Source organism: Notolabrus celidotus, chromosome 17 (genome assembly GCF_009762535.1).
Source record: "Notolabrus celidotus isolate fNotCel1 chromosome 17, fNotCel1.pri, whole genome shotgun sequence".
Classification (NCBI taxonomy): domain Eukaryota; kingdom Metazoa; phylum Chordata; class Actinopteri; order Labriformes; family Labridae; genus Notolabrus; species Notolabrus celidotus.
The window spans coordinates 25395789-25421030 of record NC_048288.1 but is presented as its reverse complement, the minus strand read 5'-3'; the positions used below and the strand labels follow the sequence as shown (position 1 = coordinate 25421030).

Sequence of the window (25242 nt, the reverse complement as noted above, 5' to 3'; positions counted from 1 at the left end):
CCGGCCTGTGATACATACATAAATAAATAAATAATACACAAACCTATAAAGAAATAAAGAAATAAAGAAACATTTACAAGAATAAAATCATAATTTGACAAGAATACAGCTAGAAGAAAGACATCTATATCATAGGACAGGTGTGTAGGATTGAAATGAGATGATAAAAGCATGCAAAGTCCCAGCAAAAGTACATTTATTAGCAATGTTTTCAAACCTAGACTTCCATCAAGCCATCAGTCAGAGAGTGTTTTGGATCTAGCGAACAATTAATATCAGATAAAAGCAAGTGTGCCAGTCCATTACGATACTGATCCTATACATTACTTGTTGGCAACTGCCAAAAATCTGCATTTTTTTGGGAGGTGGATTTTCTTGAGTAGATAAACAACAACAAAATACTGCCAGGATAAAGATTAATGTTAATTAAAGCTAACAAATTAAGCGATCTGTGGTTTTCCTTTACTAACAAGTTTAAATGTATTGGTATCTGGGGGTACTCAGCAGGGGCGTTGCTAGGCATAAAGCTCTACTGGGACACAGGCTCCCTACTATTTCCCCTTCCTCACACACACACACACACACACACACTTTCAATGGGCAGGTGTTTTCTCATGCCCTCTGAAGAGATCCAGAGCTTTTTTCCAGTTAGTGAAACCAGTGCTCACAAATGTGTCATGTTTCATGTTTCATGTGTTTACCAAACATCCTACATGAGAAACAAAAAGCTGCATCTCTATTTACAGAACATTATAACCAGGGAAAGCTTTCAAACCATTGTGAGTTTAATGATGTTTTTTTTTTTTACCCAAAGCAGTGCTGGGGATAGTGGGACTTCACTTCTTTAGGAATTAATGAATGTATGGGAAACACTGCGGTGGATGCAACACATTAACAACTGCGCCTAAAGTCTTTTCCTTTACTTCCGATGGCTAGTCCGCCCCTGATACTGGGGCACAGCTAATTTATACTGAGGCACGTGCCCCAGTAAAGGGGGTCTGGCGACACCCCTGGTACTCAGTATTGGCCTATACTCACGCGGTGGTGTTGAGATGGGTATCCTGTCTCAGAACATTTCTAGTTTTGGTGTCAGCACTACAACTCAGCTCTTATTTGTACAATAGTTTTAAAAAGATACAAGCATAACTCCACTTAACATTTTAACACAGTCTTACAATTTCCCAAGACAAAAGGAATGATCAGAACAAGTTGGATAAAATCCCTTCATTCTTCACACGAAAGATTTATCTCCTCCGTTGTCAATCATTTCATAACCACCAGGGTTAATCTTGTGACCCATCATGAAGACAAACACTCACAAACCCCCCGCTCGAGGGCACATTGTCCTATATTTGTCTCGGTACACTTCCTGTCACATGTCTTCTTCTTTGAGACTCCAGGCTGCTGTAGTTCCCACTTTTCTATCCTTCGCTTTTGCATACTGTCCAATCTCATCTCCCACAGCAGCGCAGTCCAACACCCCCACCTCTCCACCGAGCCAAGACGGCTGTGAAAGCGAAGCGAATGCCTCTTTGTCTGCTCTGTTTCTCAGCGTGATTACAGCCAGAACATCTGAAGCTTGTCATCTGCAGAGTTGTTGGACAGTTGTCCAAAGGCTGTTTCTCTGAGCAGTTAGTGCACAACAGAGAAATGCCAGAGCTTCAATCTGCACTCGGAGCCAAAATGGGAGGTCAGTCCCCCCATGGGGGAGTTCTCAGTTTGGCAGCTTCTTGTTAAACATCCCTCGAAAACCGGATTCCTCTGGTAAATCTAACAACCCATGTGTGGTGTGATGGAGCCAGGAGCGGAGGTTGTGAGGGCTGGAGGTGTGAAACCGTGGCGGGATTGTTACTCCCCGAGGGAGAAAAAAAGCATCTATTAAAAAGAGTCTGAACAGCATGCCAAGGTCGACGCTCTGTTTGCTAACACAGCACATATGGAAACACCTCGGCTGACATTAGCTAATCTAACATTTGGGCTGAGGCCAAACAGCTCTCTGATGGAGCTGTGAACTTCACATACAAGCTGAGAGCAAGACTCTATGACGATGCCCAGACAACAACAAAGTCAACAGAGACCAAAAAAGCTAAATCCAAGCTCCTGTGAGGGGAGCTAAGTATTTCCCAATCAGTCTTGTTTATACCCCCAGAACGAGCTGCAGAACAGAGGTGTGGTGATTAGATTTAATTGCTGAGTGGTTGTTGAGTGGGAGAAGAATTTGTTGTAGTAATGATGCTCTGCAGTGGGAAGAGAAGTAAGAGGAAGTAACCACAGGCTCACAGAACATCAGTCACTGGTCGTTTCCCATCATCACTTAGTCATACTTCAGCTCAATGGTGGACAGAGTGGACGTCAATGTGCACAAACGGACGGATTTCACACTTAGGCTGTTACAACTGAAGTCACACATTGGCAAACGCCTTCAGGGAAACCAATGCAGCCGCAGAGTTAAAGGATATCAGATAGACAAAGTGAAGATCTCTTGTTGTCCCTGGTGGTGTTGGACTGTTCATTGGGCTTTACAACAGACCAATGACACCTTAAAATTGGATCCAATGAACTTATGATGGGCATTGAAGGACTAAACAATATAAGGAATCACTGAAAAAAGACTTAAAATGATTTTTAAAAATGACTTGTTTGTGATCTTTCCTGCTCCATACCACCCAGAGAATGATGGTACACAACGTAATACGAGGATATAATTCCAGCCCCTTATCATTTGGACCCAGGGTGGTGATTTGTGATACACAAGGGTTCATTTCTTCACCATTAAGCCTGTAAACGTCTGCATGGCGTACCTGGAAAACCTTTAAACGCCCACTGTGCAGGCGTCACATGATGCCTCTGATGTTTTTGGGTTCATTACGTCTCCCTCTGTGCAGTTAAAGGCAATTCTGGTTCTGTACTTCAACAATTGTGCCAATATTCATGGAAAATCTAAGCTCCAGTTTCACTTTCACTGAGGGTCCTGGCCTCATGCAGGGCGGGGTTGACTCTAACAGATAGATAGACATCTTTCTCATGCTTGTATTGATATGAAGCAGAGGCATGGGCTTCTAAAATGTACTGGAAAAAAAGTCTTATTTTAAGTTTTTGTTAAAATGAACATTAGAAAAGCTGTTATCAAGCAAAAGTTTTTGTTTTGTTAGTATTTTTATGAACAGCACTTTGTGTTACAATATCATTGTATGAAAAGCACTTTACAAATAAAGTCTCATGAACTGCTCTGCTTTGGTCATCGCTTTTGAAACCAATATTTTTGTAAAGATATAAAAAATGTAAAATCATTATGCAGATTATTTCTATCATTTTTTAACAATATTTATTCATCTATTCATTCATCTTATCTATCTTTGATTTTTAACTTGCATTGTTCTTAATTTTGCATTTTCTACCCAAATTATTGATTTTATTTTCAGTATTTCTTTTTATGTTATTTCCTTTCTTGTTTTAATCTTTTACTATTTTACCCATTTCTGTTATTTTCTCTCTTTTATTTTGTGAAGCACTTTGGGCTGCATGTTTTTTAATGAAAGATGTCATCACTTACTTTAACTCTTCCTGTTCCATTGAAAGTTACTAACCACAAACCTTTCTGGAGTCCCTGAGCTTGAGACGACCTAGACTCCAGCTACTACAGCTACTACTATCCGTCTCATCACTATCCCTCTTTCCAACCCTGACTTGGTCTCAGCATTTTGGGCTTTTGTGACAAACTAATCATTATAAAATTGTGAATCTTTATGTCTAAATTGTTGGATTTTAAACATGATTTAGATGTGTTTTAATACATTTTTAGACTATTTTTAAAAGGTTCAGACAAACAAAATATTCAGAAATGTCAGATTTTTCCTTCCTTCTACATTTCATAAAGTCCGGCCTGTATCCGAAGTTTTAAAGCACCAGGATTTCCTTTAACTGGAGCGTTAACTAATTCACAACATCTTCAACAGTCTGAGTTTCAGCACTTTCCAATATCAAACAAACCCCTGTCTTTAACCTTTAATAACCTGTGCCCAGAGGCCAGAGACCACACACACACTCTGCCACACACACTCTGCCACACACACTCAAGACACGTCAATATAATCCAACAAGGACGGAAAAAAGACATGAAGAGTGTAAATATCCAACAGTGAGGGAGGAAAAGAAGGAAATACAGAAACACTCGTCTGGATCCCCGGCATCTCTGACAACCGGGCAAGTGGGAGAGACCACCAGGAGAGGCAGGAGAGACAGCAAAACACACAGACAAGCAAGTGGGATCAGCAGGAAACACAGGGAGCGCACGCACAAACACACACACACACACAAATACACACACATACACAAGGGGACCTATATGGCTTCATTTCCTGTTTGGATCAGTGCCATTCTTCCTCGACGGGAGGTCAGAAAGCCAGCACTGCAGCACACAGACTCAACCCTTCAGTCTATGCATGTGTGTTATATGTTATCGCAGCACTGCACACTCAAACACACACACGCGCACACACACGCAAGCAGCAGAGTGTGCACCAAAGGAATGAGGACTGGAATGAAAAATAAGCTGAAATTATGAACACAAGCGATGAAATGCCTCCTGTGATTACATAAGAATATCACCATGTGTAGAAACAGGGAGACTCAGCTGTGGGAAAGAACTGGGAGTGTACAGTGCAGTACAGTGTGGGTGTGTGTGTCTCTCACTGTGTATGTGTGTGTGTGTGTGTGTGTGTGTGTGTCAGCTGCTTGCTGCTTCCAGACTGCTGTTGTGCTGCTTCATCTCTGTGGTCACTGGGTTCAGTGGGAGCTCTGGCCAGCTCCAAATGAAAGTGGAAGCCATTTACATCATTACAGACACAGCTGCAGTGTTGAGTTAATGGGTGGTATGAAACCTGAGGTTTTCTAAGATCACATCCAGAACTTCATCCCTTCTTTTTCCTCACAATCTTTTTTTTTTTTAAAGTAGCAGCATGCATTTTTTTGTGTGTTGAATCTCAAAAACACTGAAACAACTTTGCATTGATTGTCAACAAACATGCTATATTTTCCTTCTGATGAAGACCAATTAAAGTCCTTTACCAGGACTGTATAACAACTAGTGCTGTGATGTTGGATCTAACATGGCAATATGAATGCAGATCCCTCTAACTGCATAACCTTCACTCAGATTTGATGCAGATTTTTATGCTTTTACTTAAAACTCTACGAATGTGCATTGCAGCCTTCTTTCCCCAATTCCTCCTCTGTTACTATCTCTAAGGAAGGATTCACTTCGCCCCACGATTACGCCTTCATTTGTAAATATCCTGCATTGACAAGGCAGTATGTAAGCGCTGATGTTCCTACTACCAATGCCTAAAGCAACGTACATGTGAGAGTAAGTACTGCACGATCTATAGGATCTAGACCGGAGGGAACAATATGAGTGAGTGCAGCTAACAGCTTCAAGTCCAATCAGACACAGAGGTGCTGACATGACGCTGTAGAGAGAGGGCGTAACGAAGATGAGTTTTTCTGTTTGGACTTCAACATCTACATTAACAACACCCACAGCTACAGCAACATCATCACCGTGTAGACCCCCATAAACATCAGCAGCATCATCAACATCCACGCAACTGTCATCAACATTATCAGTAGCTTCAGTATCAGGTGTTAGCAATTAAGTTGGGTCTATAATTGGATTTTTAGAAGTGTAGTGTGAGCACTACATGAGAGGGATACCTCTCTATATGTGATGCACAGCCTTGCCAAAGAATTGTCAGTATATGATGTAAACTAGCTTTATTTCAGGTTTAAAATATACATACTATTTTAAAGACTCAATCCTATGACAGAGGGTTTGAGACTAAAGCTGTATGGGGTGCATGTGGCCTAGCGGTCTAAGCGCCCCCACATACAGAGGCTGCAGTCCTCGTTGCAGAGGTCGCTGGTTTGACTCCCGGCCGCGACCATTTCCTGCATGTCTTCCCCCACTCTCTGCTCCCCACATTTCCGGTCTCTCTTCTGCTGTCCTATCATAAAGGCAAAAAGCCCCAAAACAAATATTAAAAAAAGAGAGAATAAAGCTGCATTATTATAAAAGTTTAGTAGTAATATTAGGAGAATAAAGGTGTTTATTCTCAAGCATATAGTATAGAATAAGATGCACTTTTGGCCTAGTGGTTTAAGTGCATGCCCCATGTACAGAGGCTTTAGTCCTCATCGCAGCGGTCTGCAAGTTCCACTCCCTGGCTTCTGCTGCATGTTTTTCCCCACTCCCTACTCCCTTCATTTCCTCTCTCTTCAGCTGTTCTATCGAATAAATGCTAAAATAATGAAATAAATAAAAATAAATCAATTAATCAATAAAAATTTAAATGAAAAAAATAATAATTTGACAAGAATAAAGCTAGAAAAAAAGGCTTCACACATCTATCTCATAGGACAGGTGTGTAGGATTGAAATGAGATGATAAAAGCATGCATAGTCCGTGCGATGTTTTCAACCCTAGACTTCCATCAGGCCATCCGTCACTGTTTGCCTCATGCCTCTAAATGTATTTTTTTGCAAGTCAGAGGGTGTTTTAGAGAAGTTTTGCATCCTTTGACAAGAATTCACTCCTACTTTTATGAGAAAGAAGGCATAATTACCGGTTTTGGTTCATCTTTATGTAAACGACATACAGGGAGATATAAGAAGAGCAGCAAGCCGCCTGAGCTGAAATGAGGATGCTCTGAAGTTACACTCAGAAGCGTGCACAGGCGGACTGTTTGGCCTGCTCTTCATCAGAACAGACTCTCGCACGATCTATCAGACTCCTGGTATTTGTGGCAGTGTGGTGCTGATGTGTTAGAAGATTCAGTTATTTATGGAACATGTAAAAAAGTACAGCTCTGATACTCAGACAGAATTGGTTTAACTTCTAAAGCACTGAACTGATGCAGAGCTGACCTGTGTAAAGTCACATGTGCGGTTTTTGCAGACCAAAGTTTCCCACAGTTGTTTCCTGATAGTGACTCATTGTTTCCTGTATAACTTAGACTCAGCCACAAGATAGTGGCTGAGTGAGAAACTGGTCATTTGTTCTCGCTAATAATATCAAACAGCCCATTTAAAAGAAAAGTAGAGGGGGATATTTTTAAGAGCGGTCATATTGAAAAAACTGTTTAGACCACATGCATACGAGACATCAGAAGTGTGTGTGCGTGTGAGAGTGAGTGTGTGAGTGAGTGAGTGGGGTGGGGTTGGCATAGGTGATGCACCATGTGCTATTTCAAGCTCATATGTTGATGTTGATGTTCAGTTTGTCAATGAGGATTCTAGTTAGTTTCTAATGATGAAGACGTGATGGTGTAGCATTGCACGATATGTTGCATGATATGTTGCACCTTGCTTCCTCATGCTTCTAAAAACGATGTTCTGCCTGCAGCCATGCTTCTATTCCTCCTAAGGAACAAAGATCCTCTGTAGTTTGTTTAAATCCAGGTTTGTTAAAAGTAGAGTAACAAACAGAAGCCCACGATTGTGTATTGTACTGAATTGAATGTTGCATCCTTTTTTTTTTTGCATCCATTCTTCGAATTTTAATTCATGATTCTTTAACTTTTACCCCTCACATTCAGCAGCTCGCTAAAAGGTTGAAATTAAAGCTTGGTTTTTATTTTAGAATCAGATCCTCCCTTTCTTTTGAAACCAAGAAAAACTTGTTGCTCCTACTTTTCTGTCTGCGCTGGACTACAGTGATGTCTTAAATATGCACGCCTCTGGTCACAGCTTGCACAAGCTGGATACTGTATATCATGGAGCTTTGAGGTTTATCACCAATCTTAAAACTGTGACTTATCACTGCATGCTGCACTTGAGAGCAGGATGGTCTTCCCTGTCATCACGCAGGCAAAAACATTGGCATCTTTTAATCTATAAGTGCATCTTAGGTCTACTTCCCTCTTACCTCCTCACCTACATTACACAAAAGAACTCAGGATCTCATAATCTTCTATCTCAGGATCTTTTATTACTATCTGATCTGAGGGTCAGGACTGAACTTGGAAAGAATGCCTTCAGGTTTGCTGCTCCCTCGACCTGTAACAAAAGGATCTGAAACTTTGTGGTCTGATAACTTTGAATGCTTTAAAGCTGTCCTTAAATGACTTGGAGGCTGAAGCACCTGTCTGCAGATGTTTTCTTTAAATGTAATGCTGTTTTTCTGGAGGTATTTGTTGTGTAGCTGTTGTATGCATCTGCTATTTGTGTATTGTCTATTGTAACTCTGTAACTGTGCTGCTGCCTATCTTGGCCAGGACTCTCTTGGAAAATAGATTTTTTAATCTCAATGTGCATTTCCAGGTTAAATAAAGGTTACATTAATATTCACAGCTCTTTTTTGGTTCCAGTTGATGCTCCACTTTCTCCTCCTGAAGTTTCTTTTGTTCTGCTTCTGTAACATTTCAACATACCCTCACCAAAGCTGCCACCAGCTCCACAACAACTACAATTTCAAATGAGAAAACACAGCTCACGTGCAGCTGCATGCCTCCGGGTTCATGTACTGTATATGCAGCGAATGAGATATCTCTGTTAAATTCAAAATCTGTGCCGCAGAAGAAAAAACCCATAATCACACACATCCAGACGTGCACACGCTCCATTCTCTCTCTCTCTCTATCCAGGGTATCGCAGAGAGGTTCTCCATGCGAGGCACTCTCTTCCGGCGGGCAGACAAAGCGATCCCTGTTTGCAGCCTCTTAGCAGCCACTTCACACACAGCACAAGGTGGAGGAAGCCCCACGAGCTGCTCTATTTTCCCATCAGCCCCCTCTGCTTTCGGTGCAGCAGAGAGACCTTGATTTGTGAATGGCAACAACAGCAGGGGAGTTTACACACAAACAAATACCTGTCAACACAAACACAAACATTGTGTGTGTGAAGCTTCACACACAGATTAACAAACGGGTTTCTCTCTTGTTGAGTCATACTACAGCCTCATATACGCTGAATATCAGTGAGCAGCTCTGGAAAACAGCACGCACTCAAACGCACCAGATACAGTTTAATGTGATGTTGAATACAGTTTAACTGCTGTACAGTTTATGATACTTAAACTGTTCAGTTATATTGAGACAATCAGAGTGTGGATTCAGACTCTTGAGCTGTTTGGAGTAATGCTTTGATTTATCAATATATGTTCATTTATCCGGTTGTTTTTAGATGAGAATTACTAAGGTTTTAAGGGTTCTTGGAAATGCCCCTTTGATCATAATTTCCTGTTTGACTTTCCTCTTTGAAAAATAAAGAAATAACAAAATAAATGTATGTATCAAAAAATGGAAAAATTGATTAATAGCTATAGATAAAATGCAGCCTTCTGCTAGGTGTTACCATAGACTGTAAATAAAATGTTACCAGTTGGTTATTATGTCACATCAAGGGGTCAAAGGTCACTAATTCAGGAAAGCAAGGGATCAATTTCAAAAGCTGCACTTGATCAGATTCTGAAATGGGAACATGTATCTTAGCTTTACATGATTGTAATTCTAAGTTTGATTGTAGACTATTTGTTCAAATCTTGAAAATGCATTGAGCTTAGGGATCCACAAGTGAGGGTCAGGAACCCCTGGGGGGGCGCAATACACTGACTGAGGGGACATGAGAAGCTTTACAAAAAAAAAAAAAAAACATTTTTTTTATACTTAAAATTGCATATTTGATCCATTACTTTGAAAATATAAATAAATAAATAAAAAAGAACATACAAATAATAAGTTAAAAAAAACTGCTAACCACTTCTCTTTGCTCTCACATGACCCCTGAGCTTATTATGCCATTTTAAAATAAGGATCCATCTTTCTAACTTGGCCTTTTTCCATTTGTCTAATTTTGTATGGGTCTATACGTTTCTGCCATTGGCTGTGACAAATGTTTAAATTTAACATTTTACCTCCTCAAGGGGACAGCAGGGTCTCTGTTATTTTGGGATAGAAGGCTGAAAAGTTTGGGAACCCCTGCTCTACTTCAGAGAGTAAAACAATGAAAACTGGTCTTAGTAGTTGCACCGTCATGGACCTCTGCATCATCAGTTTTCCTTTCCACACCTTTAACAACAACACAGACAATCTAAGACTTCACACTGAAGTCTGAACCGAGCCAAAATACACAATAAAGAGAAATGTACTTCAGGACAGTGAAGTGAGATATGCTTGGAATCCAAACCAGGGGGATCACAGACTGGATAAAACAAGGATGTAGTCTCACTGACGTCACAGGTTGGTTTCTGAAGCTGACTAACTTTGGATCAGCTTAGACACATGGCAAACGGAAATTCAGCCTCCTGGCAAAGAGCTGCGACACACCCAGTCACCTCCCTGTGACTCTGATAATGCAATGTATGCAGAAGAGTTAGCCATAGTGCAATCAAAACAGAGTGATAGTCTGGCTGTGAGTGTGTTTATTTCTGCTTCTTATATTGCCATTTCAACACAAAGCTAAATAGGGATTTCTTGGCTTTTGGAGACAGCCCCCAGTGGACACTCCAGGAACTGCAGCTTTTGGCACTGGCTTCATTCTTCAACCCTTCTCGCTGGGGACGCATTGATTCCAGTTTGAGAGATGCCACCACCGTGCAGACACGCCCTGACCAGAGTGAACTCTCCGTAACTGTGGGCAGACCAGAGGAAACATCTCTGACGCCAGGCAGCGTCTCACCACATGCAGACTGATTTGTTATTACGAGGGAGTCACTGGCTTAAGGCATGAACTGCTACATGCTTAGGACACAAAGTGAGCTTTACTGCAAGACTGTGAACAGATGATTGTGCACAGCCAGTGAGTTAGGACTAAATAGCCAGATTTCTTGTGTTGTGGATGTATTAAGCTGAGAGAACGTCTCTCTACTGTTACAACAACTCCTTCATACAAGCTGCAGTCTTTCCTCTCCATTACACATCCAGCAGAATACAACACAGGCCTCCGGTGGGGGATCCACAAGGAGCGAGGGCAACATGATAATGATCCACCTCTGAACGGGACAGCAGAGGGAGATATAACACACCCACGGCCCGCAGAGCTCACAGCTCGACCTCTTTGTTATTAAAACAGAGATACACTTCATTACACTTGGACCTCTCCTCCTTCTAATCCATTAAAGAAACAACCAGGAGGAGACGAGCACACCGTGTGTGCGCACTGCACATTAGGCATTCAGCGTTTTCTAGTTTTCCAGTTATGAAGGCAAAGCTGCTAAATCATTCATCTTTCTCAGGGACACGTGGAGAGAGATGAAAGTGATGCTGGATTTTCAGCTGGAAGTAAATTAGTTTGAGTGTTTCTCCCCGCTCGTGTGTTTCTCTCAAAACACAGAAGAACAAGACGAAGAAGAAAGCCATGAAGAGGAGCAGGAGACATTTCTCTGCTGACCTGATGCAACACCCTCTTGTCCGGCATCACCGTGAATGAATAATGATGGAAACCTCCCCCCGAGCACAAGAAAAGACACAGATATGAGAAGTTTCAACCTCAGACAGGAGTTTAGATGTGAAGAAGAATATCTGTCTGTCTGTTCAATGTGGCTCACAGGGTTGTCATGGCGACGGAGCAAAAGCAGCAGCGTCACTGTGACCTTGGTGTCGGCTGAACGCTGTTTGTCAGGATATTGACTCAAAACCTGAAGGAGTGTAAATATGCCTTTCTGAGTCTCTCGTCTCCTTTCTTTCCTGTCACCATCATTCTTCCATTTCCCTCTCACCTCGCTCTGATTTGCTGGATCAGTCTCTCTTTCTTTCTCTCTCTGTCTCTCTCTCTTCCTCCTTCCTTCTCTCCAAAGCCCCTGGAGTCTCGCAAGTCCTCTTTCCCTCCATTAGACTGAAAATCTGACCTTCATTGTAACCTGAAAGAATTTCTGGCACTCTGAGCACATCTCTGTCCTCGGGAAAACACAGATAAGGAGAAGAGGGACGAAATATGGAACTACTCCTTCCTCTCTCTCTAAAGTGACCCCTCCAGTTTCCAGCTGCAGACAATTCTCTTTTTTTTTTTTAATCAATCATCGTAAATGTTTGGAGTTTCACAGTTCTGCCTCCCTGCTCTGGACTAGGAGTCGCCGCATGGTGTGAGCTTTTTGTTGGATTTGTCTGAGCTCCTAATGCTTTCATTGGATGGACGGCTGGGTTTAGCTGCACATGGCAGGAGCCCATGGCAAAGAAAGGGAACACAGTGTGATGGTGTCTGCAAAGCAACATGTTTCATTTCTTTTTTTTAACTTTTTTTTTATTGTTTTTATTTGTTTTAGCTAATGCTGATGTAACAGATGGTCCTGTGTTTGGTTCATGATTTCACCTTTTTGAATCATATGTCCCTGGAGAGTTACTGTAGGCTGCGTAGAGCAGATGTTTTTTCTGTAATGTGTCTGTCTGGCGGTGCTCATGTGAGTTCTACAATAAAATATAAATCATGGCTCAAGTTCTACATCAATGTCCCATTTATTATTTTCTCATTATGTGTTTGTGGTTAAATGCCCAGATTGGCTCCGATCCGATAGTTGACATCTGGATCCGGACATCCCTAGTTTAAAGATTATTTTATATTTTAACATTGCCGTTAGACAGTGCTGCTTTTGACTTGAAACACTTCGCCTAATGCAATTTGATATCATAGAGAGACTGATACCAGGGGATAAAAGTACACAATTATCTCTGAAAGTTGACTCACTTATGTTTTATCACTGTGAAGAGGATCATGTTGCTCCTCACTTATGTTTTATCAGTGTGAAGAGGATCATGTTGCTCCTCACTTATGTTTTATCAGTGTGAAGAGGATCATGTTGCTCCTTATTTTTTTTATTTCTTTTATTTTTTGGGTATTTTTTGCCTTTATTGACAGTACAGCTGAAGAGAGACAGGAAATGTGGGGAGTAGAGATAGAGGAAGACATGCAGCAAAGGGTCAAACGGCTGGGAGTCAAACCGGCGACATCTGCGATGAGGACTATAGTTTTTATACATGGGGCACTTAGGCCACTAGGCCACAAGTGCCCCCATGATGCTCTCTTTTAATCTGAAATATTCAACTTTAAAAGATGAAAAATGTTGTTGTTAGTCCAAATCTCATTAAGCTATTTTTAGATTCATTACATGTAATTTTTTTCCTGCTTAAAAAGCTAAGAAATGAGCAGTATAGAGTTAATTAAGTAGCTTTAGGTGCAAAATGTCAGCCTGTTTATATCACTGCACAGTTTTAAGTTTTGTGTTTGACAGTAACGTGGTATTAATACTATCTGCATGGCATATTCATGAGCACATCTGTTTGTGGGCGAGGGCTGCTCGTCTGTGACTGTCTCCCAGTGAGAAACACAGACTGAGAAATTAAACTGATTGTGCTAAATGTTCCTTATGTTTGAGAACGACAGGCGCATAAGAGAAAGTCAAACAGAGCGGCAGTCATTAAGCTGAACACACATTCACAGAAAAAGGGAACCATGGATTCCACTGAAGGTTTCGTACTGTGTTTGAAAATAACCGAGTCTGTGTGAAAGCGAGAAAAGTGGGAAATGTGGGGAACCATTCTTCACAGCTGTACGCTCTGTGGTCAGTGTGTATTTGTGTGTATCCGTGTGTATTCTGACCTGGGAGATGTGGTTGATGGAGGACTCCATGCGCCGCAGCTGCGAGGCCTGGATGTCCAGCAGCTGGAGCACATTGTTGGCTAAGGCATTGATCTGGTAGGCCACACTGGCCAGGGACTGGGTGGTGTAGGCTTTGGTCTCTTCCAGAGCTTTCCTTTTGTCCTGAGCCTGGGAAAATATGGATTAGAGAGAGAGAGAGGAAGAAGGAAGCCAGTTAGTTTTAATATCGCATAAGATTTGCATCTATTTTCTCGCCCTTATTTGGGTCAGGTTTGTGGTGGATTTGGGCCAAAAGAAGAGGCCAAGACAACCTCCCCTCCAACTCTCATCCTCAGGATACTGCGCACTCTCTGGAGGGATTTGCGATGATGTAACATATCCTGCAGCAGCCATGCTAGAAGCTCTGAGGACTGAGTTTAAACAACAAGCCACATTTCTAAACAACAAAACTTGGCTAGCTTCACAGAATGTACAGCTCTCGCTTTATTTATCAATGAATCGACAGATTTTTTAAATCCTTGAAGAAGAATGTATACATTTGCCAAATATGCTTGAGTATATCCAACAATTCCTGCAAAATGTAAAGGATTCCCTCCTAATGCGCTCAACTCTGTTTGCTTTGGCACAGATAGCTAACAGCTAACTTCACAAGCAATGACACAGAAACACTGAATAAATAAAAATGTCAGTGTATAGAATATCTTTAGCACATGAAAAGGTAGACAGAAGCAGCTTATCTTTCAGATGTAATTTTAGACTTTTATGAGAATACCCTGAAGCTCAGCTGTTGCTAAAATCTGCTGTTGTCATGAATTCAGATAAATGTTCGGCTAACCACTAGCTAAAGCATTAACACAGAAACTATGTGGTGATAAAAAAAAGGAGTGTTAAAATGAAGCACATAAACAGACATGAAGACAGTAGAAACACTTTTAGATATGATTTGATGTTTGTTCAAAGCTCAGCTGTTGCCAAACTCTGCTGTTACTTTGAATTCAAAGTATCATTTTATGCTAAAACGCAAGCTAACAGAGCTACCAGCTTCCATGTGGGAGGGTTTTTTTTTAAGCTAGATTTGATTGGAAAAGAGTGAGTTTTTGGTGAAGAATTATTTCTTAGTTTATACATAAAAGACTAGTGTTTAAATATATCAAAAAACTAAGCTAGTTGCTTCATCAAATTAGCTTAAAAGTTAGCTGCCACAACAAGAACCTAAAATCATTTTATGACTTTGATATGCAGCTAACTAGCCAGCAATTTAACAAAAGTAACTACAATGAGCTTTTAATGTTGAATTTAAGCTTTCTAAAGTATTTTTTTCTTGTTGTATCTTTTACTTAGCTGAGCACTTTAGTTAGGGTTGCCACCTTGGATTTGTGGAAAAAAAAAAGGGACACTCGACCAAAATTCGGACATAGGACACTGGTAAGCTCTGCCGCTGCAGTCTTCTTCTGGTGAACCTTTTTTGGTCATTAAAGTTGCAATGGCTGCCTGTTTTTGTTTGTTTGATACCACAGCTTGATGCTTTTTTCTTTGTCAGAGGTGGTCGCCCAGTCAGGATTGTAACTAGTATATAGTTTTTTTTTATGCTGGTGGCTTGCATGTATTTGCTCCATCTCCTTCCTCATCAGTCGTCTTCCATTTCAAATGGAGACGCCAAAAGTTGGTGAATAGAAAGACCTCAGCACGGAGTACGTCGGTCAATTCAGCCTGCTGTCTCTCTTCGGTCAAGTTTCCCTCCATGCCTGAGCGGCTTTGAGCGCTAGGACGCGCGCGTGTGACATACGCATAGACGAGAAGAAAATTTTAAATAGCCGCAGAAGCAGGGGGGACCTCTCTAGACTACAGAAGGAAGGAAATCAAATGAGGTGTTTGTATTTTCCCCCAAAAACAGGACAAATTGTGATTATTATTTTCCCAGGGCAGCTGGTTAAAAAAAGAGTACAATTCTGGGAAAACCGGACGGTTGGCAACTCTAACATTAGTACATTTTAATTGTTTTTAAATGTGCTGTGTGAATCAAGTTGACTAGAGTTGATTTAACTCTTCATGCAAAGCAGCATTAGCATCAAAAGCATGTGCTTGGCAAATTCCCATGAAACTCAGTGTCAGTTACAAAAGGTGGAAAAAGTGGCTGAACCAGACAAACTGCAGTAACGACCTAAAGTCCTACATCAAACAGGCTGAGGCAAAGAGCCGAGCTCCAAACTGAGCCTCCATGTTTGATCTCTGCGGGCTCTCCACAAATGCTCACTCATAAAGTCCAAAGAGCACGGCCTGGAGGTACGACACGGGGCTTTGATAACAAGCTGCTTTAACAGGCGGGAGAGATGATTATCAGTGGGAGGAAAAACAGCAGGAGCAGGAGAGCTGACAAATGACAACAACCGTGTCATCATGGCAGTAGAGTGTCACTAATCCAGAAGCAAACCGTACAGCTAAAAGCTTCTCAACCTGGAGAGCTTTGTTGGTTGGCCTCTCCGCCCGGGTGAGGAGGTGACAGCGTTAGTCGCGTTTCTTTAAGCGGGGAATAAGAGCAGCAGATGTGTTGTGAGATAACAGCCTCAGGAAGGAGGAGAGATTCCTCCAGAGGGCTCGGAGCAAAAGGCCATCTGTTGAAAGCACATAAGTCATTCATGTGCACACACAGACACCTACTACTGACACTGCAATATGCAGAGAGGGGAGATGAAGACACAGCTGCAGGAAAATATACAAAACAACAAAAACAAACAAACAAAGCAGCCTTTTATACATGTCTGCATTTTCTAAGTTGCAGGAGGAGGCAGTTTTTGCCGTTTAGGGACGAGATTCTAAACAGATTACAGGACAACATATGCTTGCCTGTGCAGAACTGCTGGCCTACATATCAAGCTGGAAGCCAGAGACTCTGTTTATGTTATTCTTCTCAGTACCAGAGCTCAGTTACAGCTGCTAAAACTAAGAGAGAAGGATTTGGACAGCCTCTGAATATAAATATACTGTGTGATAAAAAGAAAATAGACTAATTATGTGGCTGTTTTGAATTTACTTATTCAGTTCTCTAGAATAATCTTATCCTCAGGTATATATCAATTATTGACCTAAGAATAAGAATTTATCATAACAAGCTGGAATACCTCAAGAAAAAAATGCATTTTCAAAGAAGTGGGTGTTACCTATCTGGCAGAGGTGTTGCTTAAACAAGCTGCATTCTGGGAAATGTATGATCTAAAAGACTTTAAGCCTGAGTAAGCTGGCTTCTACTACTTTATTTTAAACTGTTTGGAAATCTTATCCTGTTTCTTAGAAGCCCCCTAACTTGGGCGCTAGTTTGGCTTGACGGTTAAAGGTGCGCCCCGTGTACAGAGGCTTCCAGCAGATACATGTCTGGTCCGTCTCCGGTGGGTTTCTATTCTAGTCAATGTGTTAACTTCCACTGGATCTGCTTCGTTGTGTTCCAGCTGCGTCTCTGATCCGGCAGATTGGAGCCCTCCGGATCAGAGAGGCAAGACTTCAATTTTAGCCGGATGCCGGAGCACAACGCATCAATCAGCACAAAGCAGATCGATCGGGACAGGAAGTCAGGCACCAAAACAAAATCCAAACATCCAGTTAATTTTCAGAATAAAACACTCCGTGTTATCACCAGATCGTAGTTCACTGAACTACAACAACAAACCGCCATGATGAGCAGAGCCAGGCCTGGAGTCAACAGGTCAGAGGTTTTCAGAGGACCAGAAAGACAACATGGATGAGGAGAGGGGGAGGAGAATCCTTGACATAACCCCTTGCATGTCTTCCCCTGCTCTTTGACTGTTTTCAGCAGCCCTATCCAATAAAGGCAAAAAATACCCCAAAATACTCCAACTTCATGAAGGTGGGACGCTAAACTGTTGATTTGGTTTTGTCAATAACTTTCTAACACAGTGATTATACAATCAGGCCCTTATATGGCGTGGCTTCACAAACAAGCCTCAAGAAAACCAATCATTTCCGCTGATTTGTCGACTCTCTGAAAGTAAATATGCTGTGTTTATTGTGCAAGTATTGACTGTAATATTATAAAACTGCATGATAAACTTGTATCCGTGTGGAGCACAGACAACACAGCACAACTGAAGCTTCAGTGCACAAAGTGTGATGTGTAAAGAAATACATTTGTACATCCTGTGGGTCTCAAGAACTCTTACTTCCAGCCAAAGCTGAACATGTGATGATGTTTTGCTCATGTTTTACAATGCCTGCAATTGATAGGTTACTAAAATGTGTCAAATCCACTTTCATACTCAGAGTTTATCATGCATTCTGAATGTTTGCTTTAATACCCGAGAGACAAAGGGAGTTTTTTAGGATTTCATGGGCTGGAGACACAATGGCTTCAATGAACACGTTGTCTTTCACACAGCTTCAAGATGAAACAGGGTGAGTTAGCTGTATCAGTATCATCTGAAGCTGCAAAACTAGACCTTAAATTTAGGGCACAGGCGACTCAGAACAGTCCTCCCCTCTGATACAGTTTCAGACTATTTTGTCCCACAGCAGCACATTGACCTGACCATCGTGCTGGTCATCGTGAGGTTAGATCTTAAGCTTGTGTTAATCATACAGCTGTAATGCTTTAAATCCAGAGCTCAGCTGCATGATCAGTACACGGGATGTTTTCTGTTATCTTCTTACACGAGATGATTTAACTTTAGAGTGGCAACCAAGCGGCAACCTCCGGTCTCAAAATATGAAGCCCATGCAGAAGTGTTGTTGCAATTCACTGAGCGTCCACTTGAGGCTGGCTGCAGAAACACCGGAAACCACATACCCACCAATTCAAAATAGACGATATTTGCAGCAGAAATAAACATGTTTACAGCCTGGATCAAAAACCGGCTTGGGTCGACGTCGCTAATTTCTCTATTGGCACACACTTTATGAGGGGTGACTTTTCTTCTAAAGCGATGGGTCAGAAGATATTAAGATTACGAGTTTTGCCCAAATAAGGACATGACTGACTTGACTGACAGGTGGGAACACATAGCTGTTTGCTAGGAGGCTCAGACCCCGCCTCTTTTCCTCACACTAAGTTTGGCTGAGTTCAGCATTTCCAATATGGCTCCCGCCAACGATTGGCTTCAAAGCAGCGCTTCAGAAACACATGGGTGACGTCACGGATACTACGTCCATTATTTATACAGTCTATGGTGGCAACATGTCCAAAATATACAAAATCATTCTTGCATTTTATTATTTCTGGATGGAAATGGTCTAAACTGCATTAGCTGTGATGTGAGGTCAGCAGTGGGCGCTGGGAGGACAGATGCCACGATTGATTGCAGCACCACTGGCAGCATCTTTGCACCGTCTGCTCAAGTTAAAGCCCCTTCGTCCTTTTATTCATCAGAAACTGGATGTCCACAAACCCTCCAACAGAATCTGATGTTTTCCAAGAATCTTCCCCCCTACATCATCAGCAAGCAGCGCATGACACACTGACAAGGAAGGGAGCAAAGGGAGTGCTTGCTCTGTGTGAAAGGTAAATAACAGCAGAGGAGAGGTGAGTGTACAAACCGCAACGCGAGACGCAGAGAATGAGGCAAGCTCCCAAAGAGCTTCAGCACTCCTGGGGCATTTTATCTCATATTTCTGAGCTGAGTAATGACTGAAAGAGACTGCAGAGGATACAGGGAGAAGTAGACAGCACTGTCAGCACCTCAGCTGGGCTTAAAAAGGGAGTACAGACAGAGGAATGCTGGGTACTTGTAAACACAATAAAAGTACATCTGAGAGCAGAGAGAAGCTAGAAAATTAAACAAATGCAGCACAGATACAGTGCCAGGGTACCAACGATTGTCACATTAAAGTGAAAAGTTCTCTAAGAGACAAAAGTTTTCAGAGCTCTTGACTGTAAAAGCTGTATTTTAGAAGAAATATGTATGAGGGAGGAAGGAGGGAGTGGTAACAGGAAGTATGGAATGGTCTCATGGGAAGTTTTTGAAAATCGGAGCTTGTTTAAATACTTTCATTTCACAGTGTCACCCATCCAGTCTGGCATGATACAGCTGATAACAGAGTGCAAACATGCTTTGTCAAACAAGATCATAAGGGTTTTTTGAGTGCCAGGACTGTGAGGGAACGTCAGGGGTAGGGTGCCAAAAACTGCAGTTCCCCAGACGGCCACTAGAGGCTGGCTTCAAACAGGGTTACTGTCGTTAACGGAAAATGATGATGATAAATGTTTGTCAACAACCTTTTTTTGATGACAAAGACGAGATAATGACGAACTAAGAATACGTCACTGATAACAAAATTTTGAAGAATTTATTTTTGTTATTCGGTAACGAGACAAAACAAAAATGTTAGCGGTGGACTGTCGGAAATCCAAAATCCTCAATATTTTGCCCCCACTGTGCGTCTAATCACTGTGCGAGAATTGAAGCCACTGTGGAAGTGTTAAAAACAGCATTTTCTCCAGTTTTCTCAAATTCAAAAATGCCGATCTTTGCAGCAGAAATAAACATGTTTACAGCCTGGTACAAAAAACAAGTCTGGATAGCTCATTTCTCAATCAGCACACACTGAACGGGGGGTGAATTTTTTCATAACGCTGCAATTTCGATATTAAGATTTCAAGTTTTCCATTATGAGAGGTACAACTGTCTTGATTGACAGGCAGGAACACTGTAGCTGTTGGCTAGGAGGCTCAAAGCTTGCCTCTTTACCTCACACTAGCTCGACAGATGTTAGGTTGACTTCAGCATTTCCAATATGGCTGCTGCAGGCAATTGGCTTCAAAACAGCACTTCAGTAACAGAGGGTAAAGTCCCGGATACTACGTCCATTATCTATACCGTCTATGAATCTGTCACAATACAAGCAATGCATTCCTGAGACCAGCACAGGGGGCAGAACTTTGTCACTTATCTGCAGATACCAATTTTCACGGTCTCATTGCAAGGCTTATTTTCATTGATTTTTTTTCCCGCTGCATTTAAGTGACAATGCCGCAAGCTAACGAGTGACGTCAGTTTAATATCAATGCTGCTATTACCATTAGCAATGTTGCCATTTAGAGCTCTGTGTCAAAGCCTCCATTTAACCTAGTTGAGCGATACGTTAAACATCAAATTTAAGTCACGAATAATTTGGGGGTGTGGTCCCTTTAAGAGGCACATAACCCTGCTCGCTAATTCAGTCTGTAAAGCTGCGTTTGTGGATTTAGTTTCTTTAAAGCGAATAAATGTGTGAGCATTAACTGGCCTCCATATGAGCTGCCCTTACTGTACTTAGCCTGTTAGTTTGTCACATGTTTCTCATCCATGATTCATGTCTTGTGGCCCACGCAGGAGTCAGGATGGTTGTTTGCTTCTCCCTGCAGAGGAGATGGTGGACCCAGTACGAGCTGTCACACAGGCTAACTTAGCCTTCTCAGTCTCATACATAAACAAATCCAGCCAGCTGCTCAAAATAGAGTCTGATTCTGTGGGAAATATTCTCATTATTTTTCTAACCTGCCAGCTGATGGATCATCCAGAGACACAAACAGCCTCTGATAACTTAGCCTTTCCAGCTCAACCCCCTCGTTCAAATATGGTAACAGCCATGCTGCCCAACCTTTGGCTTCAAATCTGTGGGTGATGTCACTGTGGCTACGTTCTTTCTGCACGCTCTATGGTCAGAGTGTGCTGCCTGGGTTGAGACAGTGGAAGGAAAAGTCCAGACTTCCTCTCTGGGAACTCTTCACCCTCCACCCAGGAGCCGAAGCATGAGTAGGAAACGGACACAATGAGTTGGCTTCTAACTCTGGGACATGACTAATAGAAGATCAGGGGAAGTTTTAACGAAACACCTAAATCCAAACTCATGAGTAGGCCTGACTGAATCACCCCTTCAAAGTTCGGAGCTTCAACATTCATGCTCTTTACACAGAGTTTAAACAAATCTTCGACAACAAACTGGATCTGTTTGTACTGCACTGAGTGTTCAAACATGTCGCTACATTTGACAACAAAGCAGTGTTTCCACTCTGCTATCTGCTCCTGGATTTGCACAGCTGACAACCACATTTATGTGCTCCCACTTGTCCGGGGGGGAAATGCTTCAGGAAGAAAAAAGAAAACACTTCCAGGAATGTGTGGAATCCTGCAACATGTCAAGGATCTTCAAACCTCTCAAGTGTTGTTGGAGAGCTGGAGGAGAGTCAGGGACACGGGGATAAATACAAAACAAACACACTGTGGACGCAACCACGGGGGAGTCATGTTGTAGGGGAGAACAGGGTTGGTTGTCACACGGGTTGGTTGGCACACCCGTTATATCTCGCCACCAGAGGGCACTGTCTCTCAAATTGGGGTATGGACATTTCCAGAATTATGATCAGAGCTCACCTAAATAGTCTTCTCTGGAGTAAGACAGCTGAACTTGAGGTGAGAGGACTTTTTGTGTTTTTCATGTCAAATTGTAAATATTCAGCTCCTCAGTATTTTTTTTTCTGGGCTTTTAAACGATGGGTTTCTAAAAAAAAAAAAAACAAGTGTTACCCTTACAAAGTGTGAGGGGAAAGCTATAGTTTAGATTTTTATTAGCTAGCTAAGTAGCTGTTAGATGGTTGTTAGCCTTGATGCTAGCAAAAAATTCTAGTTGGGGTTGGTCGTCACATTCTCTTTGGGGTTGGTTGTCACATCTAACAACCAACCCCTATGTTGGCAAAATCATGCATGGTGAAATCAAGGGAGAGGTTCCAGTGACTGGTGGTGAGGCTTTCAGCATTGTGTCTGCCCCCTGGTGGCTGGCTGCAGTATAGGTCAAAAAATCCGTCTCCCAGTCAAACTTTAAAAAATAAATACACGTCGTACGAATGTTTCTCACATCCGTATGCTGTGGTGATATGTGGTTAGTATTTGAGTGTTTTGTGTCCAAGGCCTCTTTTTCCTGAAAAATTTCTTTTTTCGTTAGTTATTAGAGGTTAAAAAACGGGGTTTTACTTCTGGGTTTCCTTTGATTCACAGCCGCCGTAGAGGGAAACTTCAAAGGACACACAGCGTCTTGTGATGCTACGCTGTAGGGCGGAGCTTATTACAGTGGCTTCACAGGCTCTGGCTGCACAATGGCGGCACCCAGGAGGGGGATTTTTTGGCTTCAGAACCGTACAACGGGAAGAGGTGGAGCAACGCTGTCTATTTTTATTTACAGTCTATGGGTGAAATTAGTTGGAGTGCGCAGACCCTACATTTGCCATCACTGTATCCCTAGCCTAGTTGAGTAGGCCATTATTGTTAGGCCTATTTGTTTTGTTCTTTATGTTGTTATATAGGCTGGCCTAAAGATGTGTTTCCTGTTCATGTTCCTTGCTCATTTTATGTTACAATGCATTAAGTTGCCTATCACTTGTCAGTGCAATTAAACTTTCAAATTTAGTTCTGCCTTCTTGCCCTTTTAAAATATTTTTCCCATTAAAATACCATTGTGACAACCAACCCCATAGTGTGTGACAACCATCCCCGTGATGGAAAATGAGAGGGATACACATTTCAAGCCAACACCTTAAGCTTCAATTTAATGTAGGATTGACTATTGAAAGATGTTTTGATGATGAGCAATCATCAAAACAGTAAAAAAGTGTGACAACCAACCCCGTTCTCCCCTATTCTGTAAGCTAGAAGAAACAGACACAAGTTACTGGGGTCAGTGACAAATAAGGGTTGGTATGAGGTCCAAATCAAAAATATGCTTTAAACTTGTTAAAACAACTTCTTAGATGTTTGTTTGAATGTATAGTTTGCATTTCTGTTGGTGTCATAGTTTTTTATATGACATTTCTACCATTTTTAACCAATTAAAGAATCACAGTCCCAATAAAATGTCAAATGGTGTAACCACAAAAGTATGACAAATATGAAATAATTCACCCTCATAGAAGTGTACAAGTGTACTGGTACAAATAAGTGATTTGTTATGAAATATCATCTCAAAGTATATTTAAAATATTTTATTACTAAACTGAGATAATATGGGTTTTGTTGCACTGAGCAAGTTGGTATGTCTTAGACATTAATGTTTTCTCTCTATTCTTGGGTCAGTTGGTTTAAAATTATTTTAAATTTAATTTTTACAGTGTAGTAGAGAGCTAAAATCATATGCACAGTCACTTTTTTGCACAATATCAGATTTTTATTGGTTACATTGGTTACACCAATTGACATTTATCGGTTACACCAACTGACCATACTATCTGTATGAGAACGACAAGCAACTGACACATGACATTGAATGAAAAGTCATGGAGTAAAATGATTTTGATATTTTAATGAATGTGAACACACTAATAGATTTTTCTTTCATTAACACTAATCTTAACAATCCAGAGCTTGATCCGTAAGGCAACTGGACTCTTCTGTGTTGGGCCATGCGTCTGTGGAGAGGTTTAGTTTCACCAATGTACCGTTCCCTGCCATCTTCGTTACACTATGGCATAAACTACATTACTCCTTTTGTGCTGTGGTGTTCTGTCTTTGGGATGAACCAGTTTCTGTCTCAATGTGTTGGATGGCTTGAAATGAACAGGGATGTTGTGTTTGTTGAAGATCCTCCGGAGTTTCTCTGAGACCCCAGATAGGTATGGAATAACGATGCTTTCGTCATTTGTTGCTGTTCTCCTCCCTGTTGGAAATCCACTTTTTGGAGGTCTTGATGAAGGCCAAGTTGGGGTAACCGCAGGTTTTAAGTGCTTCCTTGATGTGCAGTTGTTCCTTCTTTGTTCCCTCCATTCTTGTGGGTACCTTCTGAGCCCTATGGTGAAGGGTTCTTATTACCCCTAGCTTGTGTTCCAGAGGATGATGTGAGTTGAAGAGCAGGTACTGGTCTGTGTGGGTGGGTTTCCTGTAAACTTTGATGTTGAGGCTTCTGTCCTCTTCAATTTGCACTGCACAGTCCAAAAAGGCAAGACTGTTACCTCTGACATCTTCCCTTGTGAACTTGATGTTGTTATCTACTGAGTTAAGATGAGTTGTAAAACCTTCTACTTCATCAGAGCAGATTTTGACCCAGGTGTCGTCAACGTATCTGAACCAGCGGCTGGGGGTGTTTCCTATGAAAGAGGAGAGTGCCTTGTTCTCTACCTCTTCCATGTAGAGATTGGCCACTATGTGAGACACAGGGGAGCCCATGGCACAGCCATACTTTTGCCTGTAGAAGTCTCCGTTGAAGGTGAAGTAGGTGGTGTTGAGGCACAGTTCCAACATGTCACAAATGTGGTCCGGTGTGAGAGCCCTTCTTTCCTGGATGGAGAGGTTGGAAGGAGGTGCCTTGGCACTAGAGAGGGCAGCTGAAACCTTGAGCCTGAGTTACCGCAAAGTTGAGACCTTTGAGTTGTTGTGGGTGCGTCATTGTCTCTGTACGGTCACTGCAATGCATCAGCTGCAGTCTCTCATTGAGCAGTTGGTTTTGAGCTTTCTGGAGGATTTGTTTGGCCTTGTGTCCTTTCACTGTTGATCTAACCCGTAAACTGCTAGGGATGATCCTTTGCTGTCTGCATTCTCTTGAATCGAACGTGGTTCCTGTAGTCTGCTAATTTCTAGGCTGTCTTTTCGTGCTCTCGCGCCCGCAGGAGGGTATCTTTGCCAAAATGCGAAGCTACATGTCTGTGAAGGTTCTCAGTCATCCAGGTCATGGTAATCCAAAGCTTGATCC

General features: G+C 41.8%; 1 protein-coding gene across 6 annotated transcripts in view; it reads right to left on the bottom strand.

Annotated features, from left to right (window-relative positions):
- abi1a (abl-interactor 1a) overlaps positions 1–25242 on the bottom strand; it is a 77272-nt gene that overhangs the window by 40092 nt on the left and 11938 nt on the right. For all 6 annotated transcript variants that reach the window (XM_034706859.1, XM_034706860.1, XM_034706864.1 and 3 more), the window contains exon 2: positions 13585–13752. In XM_034706859.1, the coding sequence (XP_034562750.1) occupies positions 13585–13752 (168 nt within the window). The remainder of the gene's footprint in view (positions 1–13584; positions 13753–25242) is intronic.